Source organism: Oncorhynchus mykiss, chromosome 15 (genome assembly GCF_013265735.2).
Source record: "Oncorhynchus mykiss isolate Arlee chromosome 15, USDA_OmykA_1.1, whole genome shotgun sequence".
Lineage (NCBI taxonomy): Eukaryota > Metazoa > Chordata > Actinopteri > Salmoniformes > Salmonidae > Oncorhynchus > Oncorhynchus mykiss.
Window position 1 is genome coordinate 66,043,070 of NC_048579.1, and position 18,269 is coordinate 66,061,338.

Here is an 18,269-nt window from a genome sequence, read left to right on the forward strand (position 1 = left end):
ATTCAATCACTGAATCCTAACGACTTGGCTGATCCTGGGTAGTCCAAAGAAACTGAAGAAGGAAATGAAAAGATGGTTCTAGAAGATCCAGTTACAGATCTTTGTTTAACTCTCACATGTCATGGTCGAGACCAGTCTCTTTCGCAGCCGGCCGTGACCGGCTGGTGCACAATTGGCCCAGCGTCGTCCGGGTTAGTGGAGGGTTTGGCCCGCAGGGATGTTCTTGTCCCATCGTGCTCTAGCGACTCCTGTGGTGGTCCAGTGCACGCTGACACGGTCACCAGGTGTACAGTGTTTCCTCCGACACATTGGTGCGGCTGGCTTCCGGGTTAATTGAGAGTTGCGTCAAGAAGAACCCTTGGTTGGGTTGTGTTTCGGAGGACACACGGCTCTCGACCTTTGCCTCTCCCAAGTCCGTACGGGAGTTGCAGCGATGAGACAAGACTGTAACTACCAATTAGAAATTGGGGAGAAAAAGGGATACAATTATTTTTTTTACTGAAGGTTGAGTGAACTCTCTTGATCTGACCTGTAAACCAAACCTGGTCGACCTTTGACCCCACCTATGTGTATTCTATTGGGGTCAGGTAAGGCCAAGCGCATGTCATTGAGGTACCTGCTTCCACTACTTGGTTTGTGATGTTATGTACAGAATCTATCTGTCAAAATGAGTTTTCTCCTGACCCTCCTGACCCCAAATGAGTTTTCTCCTGACCCTCCTGACCCTCCTGACCCCAAATGAGTTTTCTCCTGACCCTCCTGACCTCCCGACCCCAAATGAGTTTTCTCCTGACCCCATCTATTTGCATTCCGTTATCCCCTTGGGGGTCGTACCTGCCTCCACCACATGCTCCATGGTGGGGAACCTCTTACAGACGGCGGTGCTGACGGAGCGGAAGATGAGCAGTGAGGTGAGATTGACGTAGCGCATCAGCGTGCGTCTGAGGAGGCGGCCCTGCTCGTCGTGGCCGTGAACACAGCTGGAGACCAGGAACATGAGGCGGTCGGGCCAAGGCAGATTCACGAACTGGTTCCACCAACGGTTGACCACCAGGGTGACGTAGAAACCTGCAGGGAGAAGGAGATATCAGCATCATCTACACCAGGGTGATGTAGAAACCTGCAGAGAGGAGATATCAGCATCATCTACACCAGGGTAATGTAGAAACCTGCAGGGAGGAGGAGATATCAGCATCATCTACACCAGGGTGATGTAGAAACCTGCAGGGAGGAGGAGATATCAGCATCATCTACACCAGGGTGATGTAGAAACCTGCAGGGAGGAGGAGATATCAGCATCATCTACACCAGGGTGACGTAGAAACCTGCAGGGAGGAGGAGATATTAGCATCATCTACACCAGGGTGACGTAGAAACCTGCAGGGAGGAGGAGATATCAGCATCATCTACACCAGGGTGATGTAGAAACCTGCAGGGAGGAGGAGATATCAGCATCATCTACACCAGGGTGATGTAGAAACCTGCAGGGAGGAGATATCAGCATCATCTACACCAGGGTGATGTAGAAACCTGCAGGGAGGAGGAGATATCAGCATCATCTACACCAGGGTGATGTAGAAACCTGCAGGGAGGAGGAGATATCAACATCATCTACACCAGGGTGATGTAGAAACCTGCAGGGAGGAGGAGATATCAGCATCATCTACACCAGGGTGATGTAGAAACCTGCAGGGAGGAGGAGATATCAGCATCATCTACACCAGGGTGATGTAGAAACCTGCAGGGAGGAGATATCAGCATCATCTACACCAGGGTGATGTAGAAACCTGCAGGGAGGAGGAGATATCAGCATCATCTACACCAGGGTGATGTAGAAACCTGCAGGGAGGAGATATCAGCATCATCTACACCAGGGTGATGTAGAAACCTGCAGGGAGGAGGAGATATCAGCATCATCTACACCAGGGTGATGTAGAAACCTGCAGGGAGGAGATATCAGCATAATCTACACCAGGGTGATGTAGAAACCTGCAGGGAGGAGGAGATATCAACATCATCTACACCAGGGTGATGTAGAAACCTGCAGGGAGGAGGAGATATCAGCATCATCTACACCAGGGTGATGTAGAAACCTGCAGGGAGGAGGAGATATCAGCATCATCTACACCAGGGTGATGTAGAAACCTGCAGGGAGGAGATATCAGCATCATCTACACCAGGGTGATGTAGAAACCTGCAGGGAGGAGGAGATATCAGCATCATCTACACCAGGGTGATGTAGAAACCTGCAGGGAGGAGGAGATATTAGCATCATCTACACCAGGGTGATGTAGAAACCTGCAGGGAGGAGGAGATATCAGCATCATCTACACCAGGGCTCTACATCCTCCTAAAGGTTTTAAACTCCAACCCTGTTCCTGTAGAGATACCCTCCTGTAGGTTTTAACTCCAACCCTGTTCCTGGAGAGATACCTTCCTGTAGGTTTTAACTCCAACCCTGTTCCTGTAGAGATACCCTCCTGTAGGTTTTAACCCCAACCCTGTTCCTGTAGAGATACCCTCCTGTAGGTTTTAACCCCAACCCTGTTCCTGTAGAGATACCCTCCTGTAGGTTTTAACTCCAACCCTGTTCCTGTAGAGATACCTTCCTGTAGGTTTTAACTCCAACCCTGTTCCTGGAGAGATACCTTCCTGTAGGTTTTAACTCCAACCCTGTTCCTGGAGAGATACCGTCCAGTAGGTTTTAACTCCAACCCTGTTCCTGGAGAGATACTGTTCCTGTAGCTCTCCAGGAACAGGGTTGGAGTTAAAACCTACTGGACGGTAGCTCTCCAGGAACAGGGTTGGAAAGCCCTGATCTACAGTAAGTTTAAACAGTATTTTGTCAGGTATGACTACAATAGCAACCAAGGATGAGGTTTGGGTTGAGAAGGGCTGCTTCCGAAATTACATTTAATTTTCTACGTAGTGCAGTACTCTTCAGGCTACATTTGAGCCTCAAGCTCAAAACAGAAAATTGACCCCTAGATCATTGTCTAGGGCAACTTCATCCCAGTCCATATCAATATTTTATTGACATAAACTGAGATACATAAATGTCATGAAAGCCACTTTGTGCCATTCACACAGAAGCACAACACTATTAAGCAACAATCTGATATGCCATGCAAAGCACTCCAGCACCCAAGCAAACCCAACAATATCCCTCTTTCCCTGCTTTGGTCCGACTCCTAATGATTTCCTTCCATTAACTCAATCACCAGTTCATTTCCCCATTGGAATCAGTGTCTGTCGGAGAGCTTCTGTTATTAAGTAAGGGTTGAAAAATCACGATCATTAGTTTGTTGCCTGGCACTGTTGAGGATTAGTTGGGTTCATTTGGTTGGATAGTAGCAAGCAAGTCAGACAGTTAACGCAGTGTGTTTGTGTGTGTGTGTGTGTGTGTGTGTGTGAGTGTGTCGGTGTTTGTGCGTGCGTGCGTACGTGCGTGTGTGTGGTGATCGAGAAAGTATTGCACTGTTGTCATTCTGTTTTTAGGTGGCTGATACACATTTGCCCGACGACTCAAACTGAATTCTTCCGCTGCTCCTATGTTCGCTACATCTGTGGGCGTGGCGTAGCGTTTGGCTGGAGCGAAGAGTTTGGGTCGCCAGGCAAAGCTACACATGGGGTTACGGATGAGGTGAATTTCCCACTTAAATTGTAAAGCACTTTCAGCACATCTGGAAAGCACCTCTACAGTATTCAGGTAGAAACAGGCATTCTCATCTCAGCACAGCGCTAGTGGCTCATAGAGTTAATAGGCTAATACTATAAACTACTCAGCGCGCATGCGCTGATGTCAACCTCCACAAGTTGTACTGACTTACCGAGCACAAACGTGACTGGAATCTGTTCTGCATACTTGTTACAGTGAAGAGCCAACTTTTCAAAGAAACGCTTTTCAGGGTCTGAGAGGGCGAGTCTAGATTGACAGATGTGTTAATTAATTAAGTAACATTATAGGTTTGTTCACGTGCAGTTATTGATATATCACAGCGATACAAATCAATTACGGACCCATCATGCAAAATCAAAGGCTCATATTACATCTTCATTTGTAATCACAGTTATAAACACATTAAAATCAGATAATAGATACTGTTATATAATATACATACACAAATAACATAACAATTATATTATTCATATTTCATATCACCGAGGACTTGTATTTGTGACAATACTAATGTTTTTAAGGAAAAACGCGTAATAGCTTAATATTATGCCTACCTGTAAACGAGGCTCACCAAGGTATATAACAGTACAAAGACTATAAACTCCCGATAAAGCAGTTTGTAGATGCTGCCTCTCCATCGCAGTAGAAGTCTATGGAAACCGAAGAACGTGGCGTTGGCGACTTTACTGGAGTAGGTCACCGTCATCTTCCTTCAATCACTGCAGAAAAACGACCTAGTCATCCAACTTACACTTAGTTGACAGACACTCCCTTGTCCTTACCGGTTGTGAATGTAGCTGACTTTAATTGATATCTGAAAAAAAATGTTCCGCAGTAAACTACTCTCTCATGGCAAGCTGTCATGGCACAATAATAACCAGTCAAAATAACAATTATTTCCATGTTACGTGGATAAGAAATAACGTTATTAAAAACAATAATAAAAGTATACATTTTTTCACACATACCTTTTGTACCAAATCTAAAATCACATTGCTTGTTGTTGCTTTAGGTGTAATATAGTGTATTCCTGAACCGTGAGTCAAGATTGAGCAATCATCAGGTGACCGCCCTGGCCACATTTAGCTGGTTGTCTGTCTGTGTCTGTCTGTCAGTCCAGCTGCCAGTGCGCTCCTGGCTATGGCTGTCTGGGCAAGATGCCCACCATGTCTTGGCGGTGGAATAAGATGCGCACTATGTCATGGCGGTGGAATAAGATGCGCACTATGTCATGGCGGTGGAATAAGATGCGCACTATGTCATGGCGGTGGAATAAGATGCGCACTATGTCATGGCGGTGGAATAAGATGCGCACTATGTCATGGCGGTGGAATAAGATGCGCACTATGTCATGGCGGTGGAATAAGATGCGCACTATGTCATGGCGGTGGAATAAGATGCGCACTATGTCATGGCGGTGGAATAAGATGCGCACTATGTCATGGCGGTGGAATAAGATGCGCACTATGCCATGGCGGTGGAATAAGATGCGCACTATGTCATGGCGGTGGAATAAGATGCCCACTATGTCATAGCGGTGGAATAAGATGCGCACCATGTCATGGCGGTGGAATAAGATGCGCACTATGTCATGGCGGTGGAATAAGATGCGCACTATGTCATGGCGGTGGAATAAGATGCGCACTATGTCATAGCGGTGGAATAAGATGCGCACCATGTCATGGCGGTGGAATAAGATGCGCACTATGTCATGGCGGTGGAATAAGATGCGCACTATGTCATGGCGGTGGAATAAGATGCGCACTATGTCATGGCGGTGGAATAAGATGCGCACTATGTCATGGCGGTGGAATAAGATGCGCACTATGTCATGGCGGTGGAATAAGATGCGCACTATGTCATGGCGGTGGAATAAGATGCGCACTATGTCATGGAGGTGGAATAAGATGCGCACTATGTCATGGCGGTGGAATAAGATGCGCACTATGTCATGGCGGTGGAATAAGATGCGCACTATGTCATAGCGGTGGAATAAGATGCGCACTATGTCATGGCGGTGGAATAAGATGCGCACAATGTCATGGCGGTGGAATAAGATGCGCACTATGTCATGGCGGTGGAATAAGATGCGCACTATGTCATAGCGGTGGAATAAGATGCGCACTATGTCATGGCGGTGGAATAAGATGCGCACTATGTCATGGCGGTGGAATAAGATGTGCACTATGCCATGGCGGTGGAATAAGATGCGCACTATGTCATGGCGGTGGAATAAGATGCGCACTATGTCATGGCGGTGGAATAAGATGTGCACTATGCCATGGCGGTGGAATAAGATGCGCACTATGTCATGGCGGTGGAATAAGCACATAATGACCTGCTGATGTAGAGAGAGACTACATTTATCCCTGCGTGCAAGTCTCTGGTTTTAATACAACATGCCTATACAGCATACCAGCTCCTACATTTATCCCTGCGTGCAAGTCTCTGGTTTTTAATACAACATGCCTATACAGCATACCAGCTCCTAAATTTTTTAAAAACAAAGTAATCAATGGGAAAATCTTTGGGATTTAATATTTATTGTAATATTATTATTATATAGATATGTTTGGACACATTTTTATAGAAAAAGCCTCATAAATATGTGGTTTATAGTAGTGCATATGAATGCAGGAATTCAGATGCGTTGTAGAAATTGAAATGTCAAAGACTCATTATAGTTGTTTATTACCTTCTCGAATGTATCGCATCCTTTTTTTTTTTCATTATTCATACGCTATCAAATATCCCTCACAACATGAGATCTAAAACGGTGTCCAACGGACGGCGCTGTTGACCTAATTATCATATGGCAAACAATAAAGCGGGCTCACAGAAATGCACGGGAGATGCAGCGACGGGACAAGACTGTAACTACCAATTGGATATCACGAAATTGGGAAGAAAAAAGAGGTAAACATTTTTATTTTTATTTTTTACAAATAACAAAATAAATGCATGCCTTATACTGGTAGAACATACTCCCATCTATGATCAATAGATTAGCCTGCTAGGGCCTAATGGACGATCAATAGTACTAAATAATTGTCGATGTAGAGATCTTACATCACATTTTATTTATTTATTTATTTTTATTTCACCTTTATTTAACCAGGTAGGCAAGTTGAGAACAAGTTCTCATTTACAATTGCGACCTGGCCAAGATAAAGCAAAGCAGTTCGACACATACAACGACACAGAGTTACACATGGAGTAAAACAAACATACAGTCAATAAAACAGTATAAACAAGTCTATAGATACGATGTGAGCAAATGAGGAGGACATCAGCACATCAGAAGGAAACACACATTTCATTGTGAAGTATAGAACTATTGGCGAATGCATTGCATGCCATATCATAGTCAAATAGTCGGATACAATGTTGCAACTTATTCTTTTAGATACAATGTTGCGATCACAGTTTCGTATTATCTGTCGTCTGCTCCCATGAAAGGTGAACATGAGATGTGATACCGGCTTTGCGCATGCGCCACTGTGAGGTCGTCGGTTCACTTCTCGTGGGTGCTCCGTTCCCACCCAACCAGCGGAGAAGAAAAGAGCAGGTGAGAGGATGTTCGGATGCTGCTTGCGTTACTAAACCCGATGATATTCAGCAAACAGATACCTCATGCACGGCGAAACGGGAGGTTACTGGCGACAGGTAGCGAGAGCACGTCGTGACAGTTGGGTTTATGCACGGTGGTCACTTTCCCGACTGTTTTATTCTTCATAGACAGCAGGCGTCGAGAGAGGGGTGAGTTGACAGCTAGCATACTGTAGCTAGGCTAGCCAAAGCGCTAGCCAGCTGGCTGGCTGACTAGCTGTCTTGCTTGTTTCATCGTCTTTAAACAACGATATAGTCCAAGGTCATTGAGCATAGAGTTGTATTTGGTATTTGTTGGGCATACATTTTAAAGTGAAACATTTGAGTCTCCGCGTAATTCCCTTACCATGGAATTGCCCACTTGCAATGCATCGGAGTATTAGCACATCAATTTGACAGCAATAGCTAGCTTTAATTCATTATCCATGGTGCATTTCGTTGAACCATTTTTTTGTCAACAGATGACTTGGTGTCCACACTAGTTTTAACAGTCCTCCACATGTGCGTACATTACAATCAAGCCAAGTCTGTTAAGGAGACACATTCTGACTATAATAAGGTTTCACTAAGGTTTTCCGAACATTATATCATTCAATGCAGCTGTGTAACATGGATGGTTCGGAGCAAAATTTTATTTTGCTAGCAACATATCTCATAGGCCTACAGACGACGGAGAGGAGGAGATGGGAGGAGGAAGGGCTGAAAGGAGGGCAGGGAATCCCTGATGCAGTGAATTGATGTCCTGCGTAGGTCAGGCAGTGTGCTGAACGGATGGATGTATGTTTACTGATGTTAGTCTTTACAACTCAACACAAAATCAATTGAAATGTATTGGTCACATACCCAGTGAGCAGCTGTTATTAAAGGTGCAGGGAAGTGCCTGTGTGCTCAGCTCTCTCAACATTACACAACATGAATCAATAATAACAATGTCAAGGGGAAAATAACAAGTAGTAGAAGTGGTAGCCTTTACCAGTATAAAGTCAATATTAGTCTGTATAATCGAAGTGTGTGTGTGTGTGTGTAAGGGTTGGATGTGTGGATAGTCAGTGCAAATAATGTCTGGTGCATATAGTCTCTAAGGTGCAGGTCTGTCAGGAAGACCGCTAGGTTGAGCTTTTCAGCAGTCTGATGGCCCGGTGGTAGAAACTGTCTCGGTGTCTGTTGTGCCGAGACCCGATACTCCACTACCGCTTGCCAGATGGTAACGGAGTGAACAGTCCGTGGCTTGGGTGACTGGGGTCCTTGAGGATCTTTCGTGCCTTCCTCAGACACTGCCTGGTGTAGATGTCCTGGAGGGCAGGGAGCTCGCCCCCAGTGGGCCCATGCCGAATGTCTTCAGCCGCCTGAGGTTGAAGAGGTGCTGCTGCGCCTTCTTCACCACGGTGGTGGTGGTGTGATTGGACCATGTCAGGTCCTCCGTGAGGTGCACGCCGGGGAACATGAACCTTTTCACCCTCTCCACTGCAGTCCTGTCCATGCTGCTTCCCCTGTTTCCTGTCGTTCACCATCAGCTCCTTTGTTTTGCTGACGTTGAGCCGCTGTGCCAGGGCTCTAACCTCCTCCCAATAGGCTGTCTCGTCGCCGTCGACGATGAGGGATGTTTCCACCGGCACCGCTGTGCCAGGGCTCTAACCTCCTCCCAATAGGCTGTCTCGTCGCCGTCGACGATGATGGATGTTTCCACCGGCACCGCTGTGCCAGGGCTCTAACCTCCTCCCAATAGGCTGTCTCGTCGCCGTCGACGATGAGGGATGTTTCCACCGGCACCGCTGTGCCAGGGCTCTAACCTCCTCCCAATAGGCTGTCTCGTCGCCGTCGACGATGAGGGATGTTTCCACCGGCACCGCTGTGCCAGGGCTCTAACCTCCTCCCAATAGGCTGTCTCGTCGCCGTCGACGATGAGGGATGTTTCCACCGGCACCACTGTGCCAGGGCTCTAACCTCCTCCCAATAGGCTGTCTCGTCGCCGTCGACGATGAGGGATGTTTCCACCGGCACCGCTGTGCCAGGGCTCTAACCTCCTCCCAATAGGCTGTCTCGTCGCCGTCGACGATGAGGGATGTTTCCACCGGCACCGCTGTGCCAGGGCTCTAACCTCCTCCCAATAGGCTGTCTCGTCGCCGTCGACGATGAGGGATGTTTCCACCGGCACCGCTGTGCCAGGGCTCTAACCTCCTCCCAATAGGCTGTCTCGTCGCCGTCGACGATGAGGGATGTTTCCACCGGCACCGCTGTGCCAGGGCTCTAACCTCCTCCCAATAGGCTGTCTCGTCGCCGTCAACGATCAGACAAACTTAATGATGGTGTTGGAGTCATGCATGGCCACGCAGTCGTACGCTCCCAACAGCGGCCCCCAACACACACACACACACACACACACACACTAATCAATTAGCCGAATGTGGACTCTGCGAATGGAGGACGCTTTTCCCGTGGTTCATTTTCATGCCAGCAGGTAAACTATACTCCTGTTGTAAAGATCAACAATGTGCTCAATATTGGGAAAGTTGAGAAATAAATACAGTAGGCCGAGCCTATAGAAAGCTGAAGGGAACCTCCTCTTTTTATTAGAGGCCATCACTCTGTTTTCTCACGCAATTGCATAGCCTATAGAAATGTTGCGCAACATGAGCTCATGGCCTCTCATGAAGTGTTTGATTAGATTTTCGATTACATTAGCGTTGATGTCAGAGTGATTTTAGATGGACAATAAAGTGCTGAGTACCAGGCAGTTAGCAAGTTCGGTAGGCTACTAATGACCATCAGCAGCATCAGACCTTGGAGAAGCCTAATTACCGTGACGAAACGGTCAAGTGGAAAATTCACTGCCTCGTAACTGCCGGTGTGGCCGTAATACGGTCACCGCAACAGCCCCAGGCTCAACCCCCCCCCCCCCCCCCCCCCCCCCCCCCCTGAATGAGAAATGAGCCCTCTAAATACAACAAAACTCAAACTTTGGGCGGGGTCTCTAAATAATGCTAAGTTAACCATTCTCCTTAAGAGTGTATTGACCCGTTACGTCAATCTAAGTAACATAATAAAAACATTTCCATCAAAATCCATCAGTTTAAACTAGAGATCTATTATTTGTTTGTATAGGCTGCGTTTCAATCCACCGCCTCAGCCAATAGCGGCCTTCCCCATCTGAGGTGGGCGGTGACAGAGCTACCGCAGTGTTTATCAGACAACCCATCTGCGGTGGGCGGTGACAGAGCTACCTCAGTGTTTATCAGACAATGAAATAACCCATCTGAGGTGAGAGGTGACAGAGCTACAGCAGTGTTTATCAGACAATGAGACAACCCATCTGAGGTGGGAGGTGACAGAGCTACAGCAGTGTTTATCAGACAATGAGACAACCCATCTGAGGTGAGAGGTGACAGAGCTACAGCAGTGTTTATCAGACAATGAGACAACCCATCTGAGGTGGGAGGTGACAGAGCTACAGCAGTGTTTATCAGACAATGAGACAACCCATCTGAGGTGAGAGGTGACAGAGCTACAGCAGTGTTTATCAGACAATGAGACAACCCATCTGAGGTGGGAGGTGACAGAGCTACAGCAGTGTTTATCAGACAATGAGACAACCCATCTGAGGTGAGAGGTGACAGAGCTACCGCAGTGTTTATCAGACAATGAGACAACCCATCTGAGGTGGGAGGTGACAGAGCTACCGCAGTGTTTATCAGACAATGAGACAACCCATCTGAGGTGAGAGGTGACAGAGCTACAGCAGTGTTTATCAGACAATGAGACAACCCATCTGAGGTGGGAGGTGACAGAGCTACAGCAGTGTTTATCAGACAATGAGACAACCCATCTGAGGTGGGAGGTGACAGAGCTACAGCAGTGTTTATCAGACAATGAGACAACCCATCTGAGGTGGGCGGTGACAGAGCTACAGCAGTGTTTATCAGACAATGAGACAACCCATCTGAGGTGGGAGGTGACAGAGCTACAGCAGTGTTTATCAGACAATGAGACAACCCATCTGAGGTGGGAGGTGACAGAGCTACCGCAGTGTTTATCAGACAATGAGACAACCCATCTGAGGTGGGCGGTGACAGAGCTACAGCAGTGTTTATCAGACAATGAGACAACCCATCTGAGGTGAGAGGTGACAGAGCTACCGCAGTGTTTATCAGACAATGAGACAACCCATCTGAGGTGGGAGGTGACAGAGCTACAGCAGTGTTTATCAGACAATGAGACAACCCATCTGAGGTGGGAGGGGACAGAGCTACAGCAGTGTTTATCAGACAATGAGACAACCCATCTGAGGTGAGAGGTGACAGAGCTACAGCAGTGTTTATCAGACAATGAGACAACCCAACTGAGGTGGGAGGTGACAGAGCTACAGCAGTGTTTATCAGACAATGAGACAACCCATCTGAGGTGGGAGGTGACAGAGCTACAGCAGTGTTTATCAGACAATGAGACAACCCATCTGAGGTGGGAGGTAAAAGAGCTACGTCCCGAATATCAATCTTCTCACGAAAACGTCAGTACGTCCGAAAGGTTTGGCCTAAAACAACATGACCACTATGGATTGATTTGACTGTTGCGAACACAATGTTGTTCTCCGTTTTGACCTACGACCCCCAGAAGCCTCCACGGAACTCGTCGGAACTCGGTACCATCAATGTGCCACCTTCTGTCTGTAGCGTCCAAACAGTTTGGGCAAATAAAGAATATTACCCCACTATGGAAAGGGGAGACTCTCAGGAACACGGTGGTGTTCTCCGTTGTGCTCTATGTCAGTATCACAGGACTCATCTGATGGTAACAAGGTAGAGGTTGAAAAAATAAAATATGGAGGTAGTTTTGCTCCAACAAAATAGCTGGTGTTTAATATGTGTTCAAAAAACCCAAATATTAAAAGGATCACCCCCACCTATTACAGCCCCTCTCCAGGTGTCCCGACTTTCCTTTCCACACAAAAAGGTCCGTTTGTCAGTAAGACGCATCAATTCATTCAGGATACAAGAGTGTTGACCTAATGAAAAATGGCTGGGCCTATAGACTTGGACAGGTCCTGGCTGGGCCTATAGACTTGGACAGGTCCTGGCTGGGACTATAGACGTGGAGAGGTCCTGTCCTGGCTGGATCTATAGACGTGGAGAGGTCCTGTCCTGGCTGGACCTATAGACGTGGAGATGTCCTGGCTGGGACTATAGACGTGGAGAGGTCCTGTCCTGGCTGGGACTATAGACGTGGAGAGGTCATGTCCTGGCTGGGACTATAGACTTGGAGAGGTCCTGTCCTGGCTGGGACTATAGACGTGGAGAGGTCCTGGCTGGGCCTATAGACTTGGACAGGTCCTGGCTGGGACTATAGACGTGGAGAGGTCCTGTCCTGGCTGGACCTATAGACGTGGAGAGGTCCTGTCCTGGCTGGGACTATAGACGTGGAGAGGTCCTGTCCTGGCTGGGACTATAGACGTGGAGAGGTCCTGTCCTGGCTGGACCTATAGACTTGGACAGGTCCTGGCTGGGACTATAGACTTGGACAGGTCCTGGCTGGGACTATAGACGTGGAGAGGTCCTGTCCTGGCTGGACCTATAGACTTGGACAGGTCCTGGCTGGACCTATAGACTTGGACAGGTCCTGGCTGGGCCTATAGACTTGGACAGGTCCTGGCTGGGACTATAGACGTGGAGAGGTCCTGTCCTGGCTGGACCTATAGACGTGGAGAGGTCCTGTCCTGGCTGGGACTATAGACGTGGAGAGGTCCTGTCCTGGCTGGGACTATAGACGTGGAGAGGTCCTGTCCTGGCTGGACCTATAGACGTGGAGAGGTCCTGTCCTGGCTGGACCTATAGACGTGGAGAGGTCCTGTCCTGGCTGGACCTATAGACGTGGAGAGGTCCTGTCCTGGCTGGACCTATAGACGTGGAGATGTCCTGTCCTGGCTGGGACTATAGACGTGGAGAGGTCCTGTCCTGGCTGGACCTATAGACGTGGAGATGTCCTGTCCTGGCTGGGACTATAGACGTGGAGAGGTCCTGTCCTGGCTGGACCTATAGACGTGGAGAGGTCCTGTCCTGGCTGGGACTATAGCCGCGGAGAGGTCAGTTGTTGCACACTCCTTCCCATGGAAGCCTAAACCCACACCTTGGCGAGCGTTTTGTTGACTCACCCTTCAGTATCAGTAAGCAGCACAGCCAGTGAGTCGATCCCGCCCTCCAGGACTCCAGACTAACCTTATCCCCTGCTGCCACTAAGACATTCACATTGCTTTATTAAAACGTGTACTACACTACTGAGACGCTAAGAAATACATCGTTTCATCTTTTCGTGTTGTGACTCTAAATATTTTCATGTACAACCTAATCCAGTGATTATCTTGCATGTTGGGTTGACAATTATGCTGTTATATTTTATTGTTAAAATGGGGCTCCAGAATTTTCTGATTTGTTTTGGTTCTGGTGTCGAGGACTTTTGCATCTTTGTGTGCTAATATCATAGGGGATAATGGAAACTCTAAACATATTAGCTAGATTGCTAACTGTAAATATAACCGTAGCCATTTTATTCATCTAACAGTAAATGTTTTTAAAGATTGTTGTAGTTTTAGCCTATCGCCCAATGAGTCCTAATGCAGTCACAATGGTCAATGCACATTCCATATCTCAGAGCCATGTCAAATATCTTGGTTGTAAAATAGTTGCTGTTTTAGTTGCTGAGAAATCAAAATGATACCTACAGAAAGCTGATCACATCCTTTCTTCAAAACATGTTTTTAGCCTCCTAAAAAAAGAAATAGTCAATTTTGAGTGAGGTGACCATGTGAAATGTCTAGCTCACACTGATGGTACTAATTAACAATGTAACTCGGACGCACATCCGAGTCAAAGGGTCGCAATATGCAACTAAATGGTGGCAGTCTGGACCCCCCCCCCTCCCTCCTCCCTCTCTACATAGAAATGTCCCTCCCTTCTCTCCCTCGTGTTGTGTGAGAATTTGTCAGACTCTCGCTAATATTCACTATTTGTCTTCACAGTTGATATAAAGAATTTTTATTATTTTTTTAAACCTGGAGACTGGAGGAGAGGAAGAGGGGAAAATGAGTGCCCAGCCTCAGACAGCCAGCGGGCCTCTCCCCCTGGTCTGTACCTCAGGCAGCCGGCGGGCCTCGCCCCCTGGTCTGTTCCTCAGGCAGCCGGCGGGCCTCGCCCCCTGGTCTGTTCCTCAGACAGCCAGCGGGCCTCTCCCCCTGGTCTGTACCTCAGGCAGCCGGCGGGCCTCGTCCCCTGGTCTGTTCCTCAGACAGCCAGCGGGCCTCTCCCCCTGGTCTGTACCTCAGGCAGCCGGCGGGCCTCGCCCCCTGGTCTGTTCCTCAGACAGCCGGCGGGCCTCGCCCCCTGGTCTGTTCCTCAGGCAGCCAGGGCCTACTGGCACCGTTTGGAGTCTAGACGTTGAGGGATGTTGACATGAACTTAGACATATGAACAAGGAAACCACAATGCAAATGGAGGTTACCTGTGTTTACTTTAGGATCTGTAGGAGATTGACATATTTGAATTAGTTTCGCTGATAAAATCCTGTGTATCACAGTCTGACTGTGTAATCAAATCAAATTTTATTTGTCACATACACATGGTTAGCAGATGTTAATGTGAGTGTAGCGAAATGCTTGTGCTTCTAGTTCTGACAATGCAGTAATAACCAACAAGTAATCTAACTAACAATTCCAAAATTACTGTCTTATACACAGTGTAAGGGGATAAAGAATATGTACATAAGGATATATGAATGAGTGATGGTACAGAGCAGCATAGGCAAGATACAGTAGATGGTATCGAGTACAGTATATACATATGAGATGAGTATGTAAACAAAGTGGCATAGTTAAAGTGGCTAGTGATACATGTATTACATAAAGATGCAGTAGATGGTATAGAGTACAGTATATACATATACATATGAGATGAATAATGTAGGGTATGTAAACATTATATTAGGTAGCATTGTTTAAAGTGGCTAGTGGCTAGGAACACGAAGCGAGGCGGCCATCTCTCTCGGCGCCATAAAGCTTCTCGAGTGTAGCTTAAGTGTTGTGTGTCAGAGATAAGCCTGTTTTTTTAATTAAGGTCTCTGTTCTGTTCTGACCTGCTCTGACCTGCTCTGCTCTGACCTGCTCTGTTCTGACCTGCTCTGTTCTGACCTGCTCTGTTCTGACCTGCTCTGTTTTGCTCTGTTTTGCTCTGCACTGTTCTGACCTGCTCTCCTCTGCTCTGCTCTGTTCTGCTTTGTTCTGACCTGCTCTGTTCTGCTCTGCTCTGTTCTGACCTGCTCTGTTCTGACCTGCTCTGTTCTGACCTGCTCTGTTTTGCTCTGTTTTGCTCTGCACTGTTCTGACCTGCTCTCCTCTGCTCTGTTCTGCTCTGACCTGCTCTGATCTGCTCTGCTCTGATCGGACCTGCTCTGCTCTGTTCTGACCTGCTCTGCTCTGCTCTGTTCTGACCGGCTCTGTTTTGACCTTCTCTGTTCTGTTGTCTCAGTGTAATGTCTCAGGACATTTAGGACTAATCATTCTGTGTTCTTATCTCTCACACTCACAGCCACTATGTTTAGACAAATAGCCAGACCAACTCACAGCCACTATGTTTAGACAAATAGCCAGACCAACTCACAGCCACTATGTATAGACAATTAGCCAGACCAACTCACAGCCACTATGTGTAGACAATTAGCCAGACCAACTCACAGCCACTATGAAAAGACAATTAGCCAGACTGACTCACAGCCACTATGTATAGACTATTAGCCAGACCGACACCTCCTCCATGCTTCACGGTGGGAACCACACATGCGGAGATCATCCGTTCACCTACTCTGAGTGCAAAGCTGTCATCAAGGCAAAGGGTGGCTATTTTGAAGAATCTCAAATATAAAATATATTTTGATTTTTGTAACACTTTTTTGGGTGTTACTGCATGATTCCATATGTGTTATTTCATAGTTTTGATGTTTTCACTATGATTCTACAATGTAGAAAGAAAAACCCTTGAATGAAAAAAAAATCTCTGAAAAAAATCTCTGAAACTGGAAACACTTATCTCCCTCACTAGCTTTAAGCACCAACTGTCAGAGCAGCTCACAGATTACTGCACCTGTACATAGCCCACCTATAATTTAGCCCTATCAACTACCTCTTTCCCAACTGTATTTAATTAATTTATTTATTTTGCTCCTTTGCACCCCATTATTTGTATTTCTACTTTGCACATTCTTCCATTGCAAATCTACCATTCCAGTGTTTTACTTGCTATATTGTATTTACCTTGCCACCATGGCCTTTTTGCCTTCACCTCCCTTATCTCACCTCATTTGCTCACATCGTATATAGACTTGTTTATACTTTATTATTGACTGTATGTTTGTTTTACTCCATGTGTAACTCTGTGTTGTTGTATCTGTCGAACTGCTTTGCTTTATCTTGGCCAGGTCGCAATTGTAAATGAGAACTTGTTCTCAACTTGCCTACCTGGTTAAATAAAGGTAAAATAAATAAATAAAATAAAAATGACTAGGTGTTTCTAAACTTTTGACTGGTACTGTATATGATGAGGGTGATAACTGTAGCTTCCTTCTCAATAGACCTATAGGATGAGGGTGATAACTGTGTAGCTTCCTTCTCAATAGACCTATAGGATGAGGGTGATAACTAGCTTCCTTCTCAATAGACCTATAGGATGAGGGTGATGGCTGTAGCTTCCTTCTCAATAGACCTATAGGATGAGGGTGATGGCTGTAGCTTCCTTCTCAATAGACCTAAAGGATGAGGGTGATAGCTGTAGCTTCCTTCTCAATAGACCTATAGGATGAGGGTGATGGCTGTAGCTTCCTTCTCAATAGATCTATAGGATGAGGGTGATGGCTGTAGCTTCCTTCTCAATAGACCTATAGGATGAGGGTGATAACTGTAGCTTCCTTCTCAATAGACCTATAGGATGAGGGTGATGGCTGTAGCTTCCTTCTCAATAGACCTATAGGATGAGGGTGATAACTGTAGCTTCCTTCTCAATAGACCTATAGGATGAGGGTGATGGCTGTAGCTTCCTTCTCAATAGACCTGTAGGATGAGGGTGATGGCTGTAGCTTCCTTCTCAATAGACCTATAGGATGAGGGTGATAACTGTAGCTTCCTTCTCAATGGACCTATAGGATGAGGGTGATGGCTGTAGCTTCCTTCTCAATAGATCTATAGGATGAGGGTGATGGCTATAGCTTCCTTCTCAATAGACCTATAGGATGAGGGTGATGGCTGTAGCTTCCTTCTCAATAGACCTATAGGATGAGGGTTATAACTGTAGCTTCCTTCTCAATAGACCTATAGGATGAGGGTGATAACTGTAGCTTCCTTCTCAATAGACCTATAGGATGAGGGTGATGGCTGTAGCTTCCTTCTCAATAGACCTATAGTCATTATCAACAGAAGGTTGAGAGTCTAGTAGTCATCATTATCATCTGTACTGATGACTGACTAGTCCTGGTAGAATCTGTTGATAATGATGACTACTACATTATCTGTACTAATGACTGACTAGTCCTGGTAGAATCTGTTGATAATGATGACTACTACATTATCTGTACTAATGACTGACTAGTCCTGGTAGAATCTGTTGATAATGATGACTACTACATTATCTGTACTGATGACTCACTAGTCCTGGTAGAATCTGTTGATAATGATGCCTACTACATTATCTGTACTGATGACTGACTAGTCCTGGTAGAATCTGTCGATAATGATGACTACTACGTTATCTGTGCTAATGACTGACTAGTCCTGGTAGAATCTGCATTCTGAAGTTTGTAGAAGAGCGACTTCACTGCCTTTCAGTGCCCTCTCTTCAAGGTTGACCCCAGGTATTCTGGAGCGTGATATTCTGTGTTGCCATGGATAGGGAGAGAGTATTCCCGTAGTGTAAAGGTCTGCCAAGGTGTCAAACTGCCAACTCATTGAGCAGGT

General features: G+C 46.6%; 2 protein-coding genes across 6 annotated transcripts in view; one reads left to right on the forward strand and one right to left on the reverse strand.

Annotated features, from left to right (window-relative positions):
• Positions 1-4,830, reverse strand: part of LOC110499708 (bestrophin-3) — a 14,839-nt gene extending 10,009 nt beyond the window's left edge. Inside the window, exons 1-4 of one of the 2 annotated variants that reach the window (XM_036944994.1) lie at positions 4,648-4,830; positions 4,234-4,493; positions 3,831-3,925; positions 835-1,068 (exon numbers count right to left, since the gene is read on the reverse strand). In XM_036944994.1, the coding sequence (XP_036800889.1) occupies positions 835-1,068; positions 3,831-3,925; positions 4,234-4,385 (481 nt within the window). In that variant the 5' untranslated portion in view covers positions 4,386-4,493; positions 4,648-4,830. The remainder of the gene's footprint in view (positions 1-834; positions 1,069-3,830; positions 3,926-4,233; positions 4,494-4,647) is intronic. The other variant, XM_036944993.1, reaches the window with a different exon arrangement.
• Positions 4,831-7,169: 2,339 nt separating this feature from the next.
• The window catches only part of LOC118938829 (rab-3A-interacting protein-like), a 95,029-nt gene continuing 83,929 nt past the window's right edge, over positions 7,170-18,269 (forward strand). For 3 of the 4 annotated variants that reach the window (XM_036944995.1, XM_036944997.1, XM_036944999.1), the window contains exon 1: positions 7,236-7,438. The gene's annotated coding sequence lies outside the window, so the exon portion shown is untranslated. Of the gene's footprint in view, positions 7,439-18,269 lie in introns of all 4 variants that reach the window. The other variant, XM_036944996.1, reaches the window with a different exon arrangement.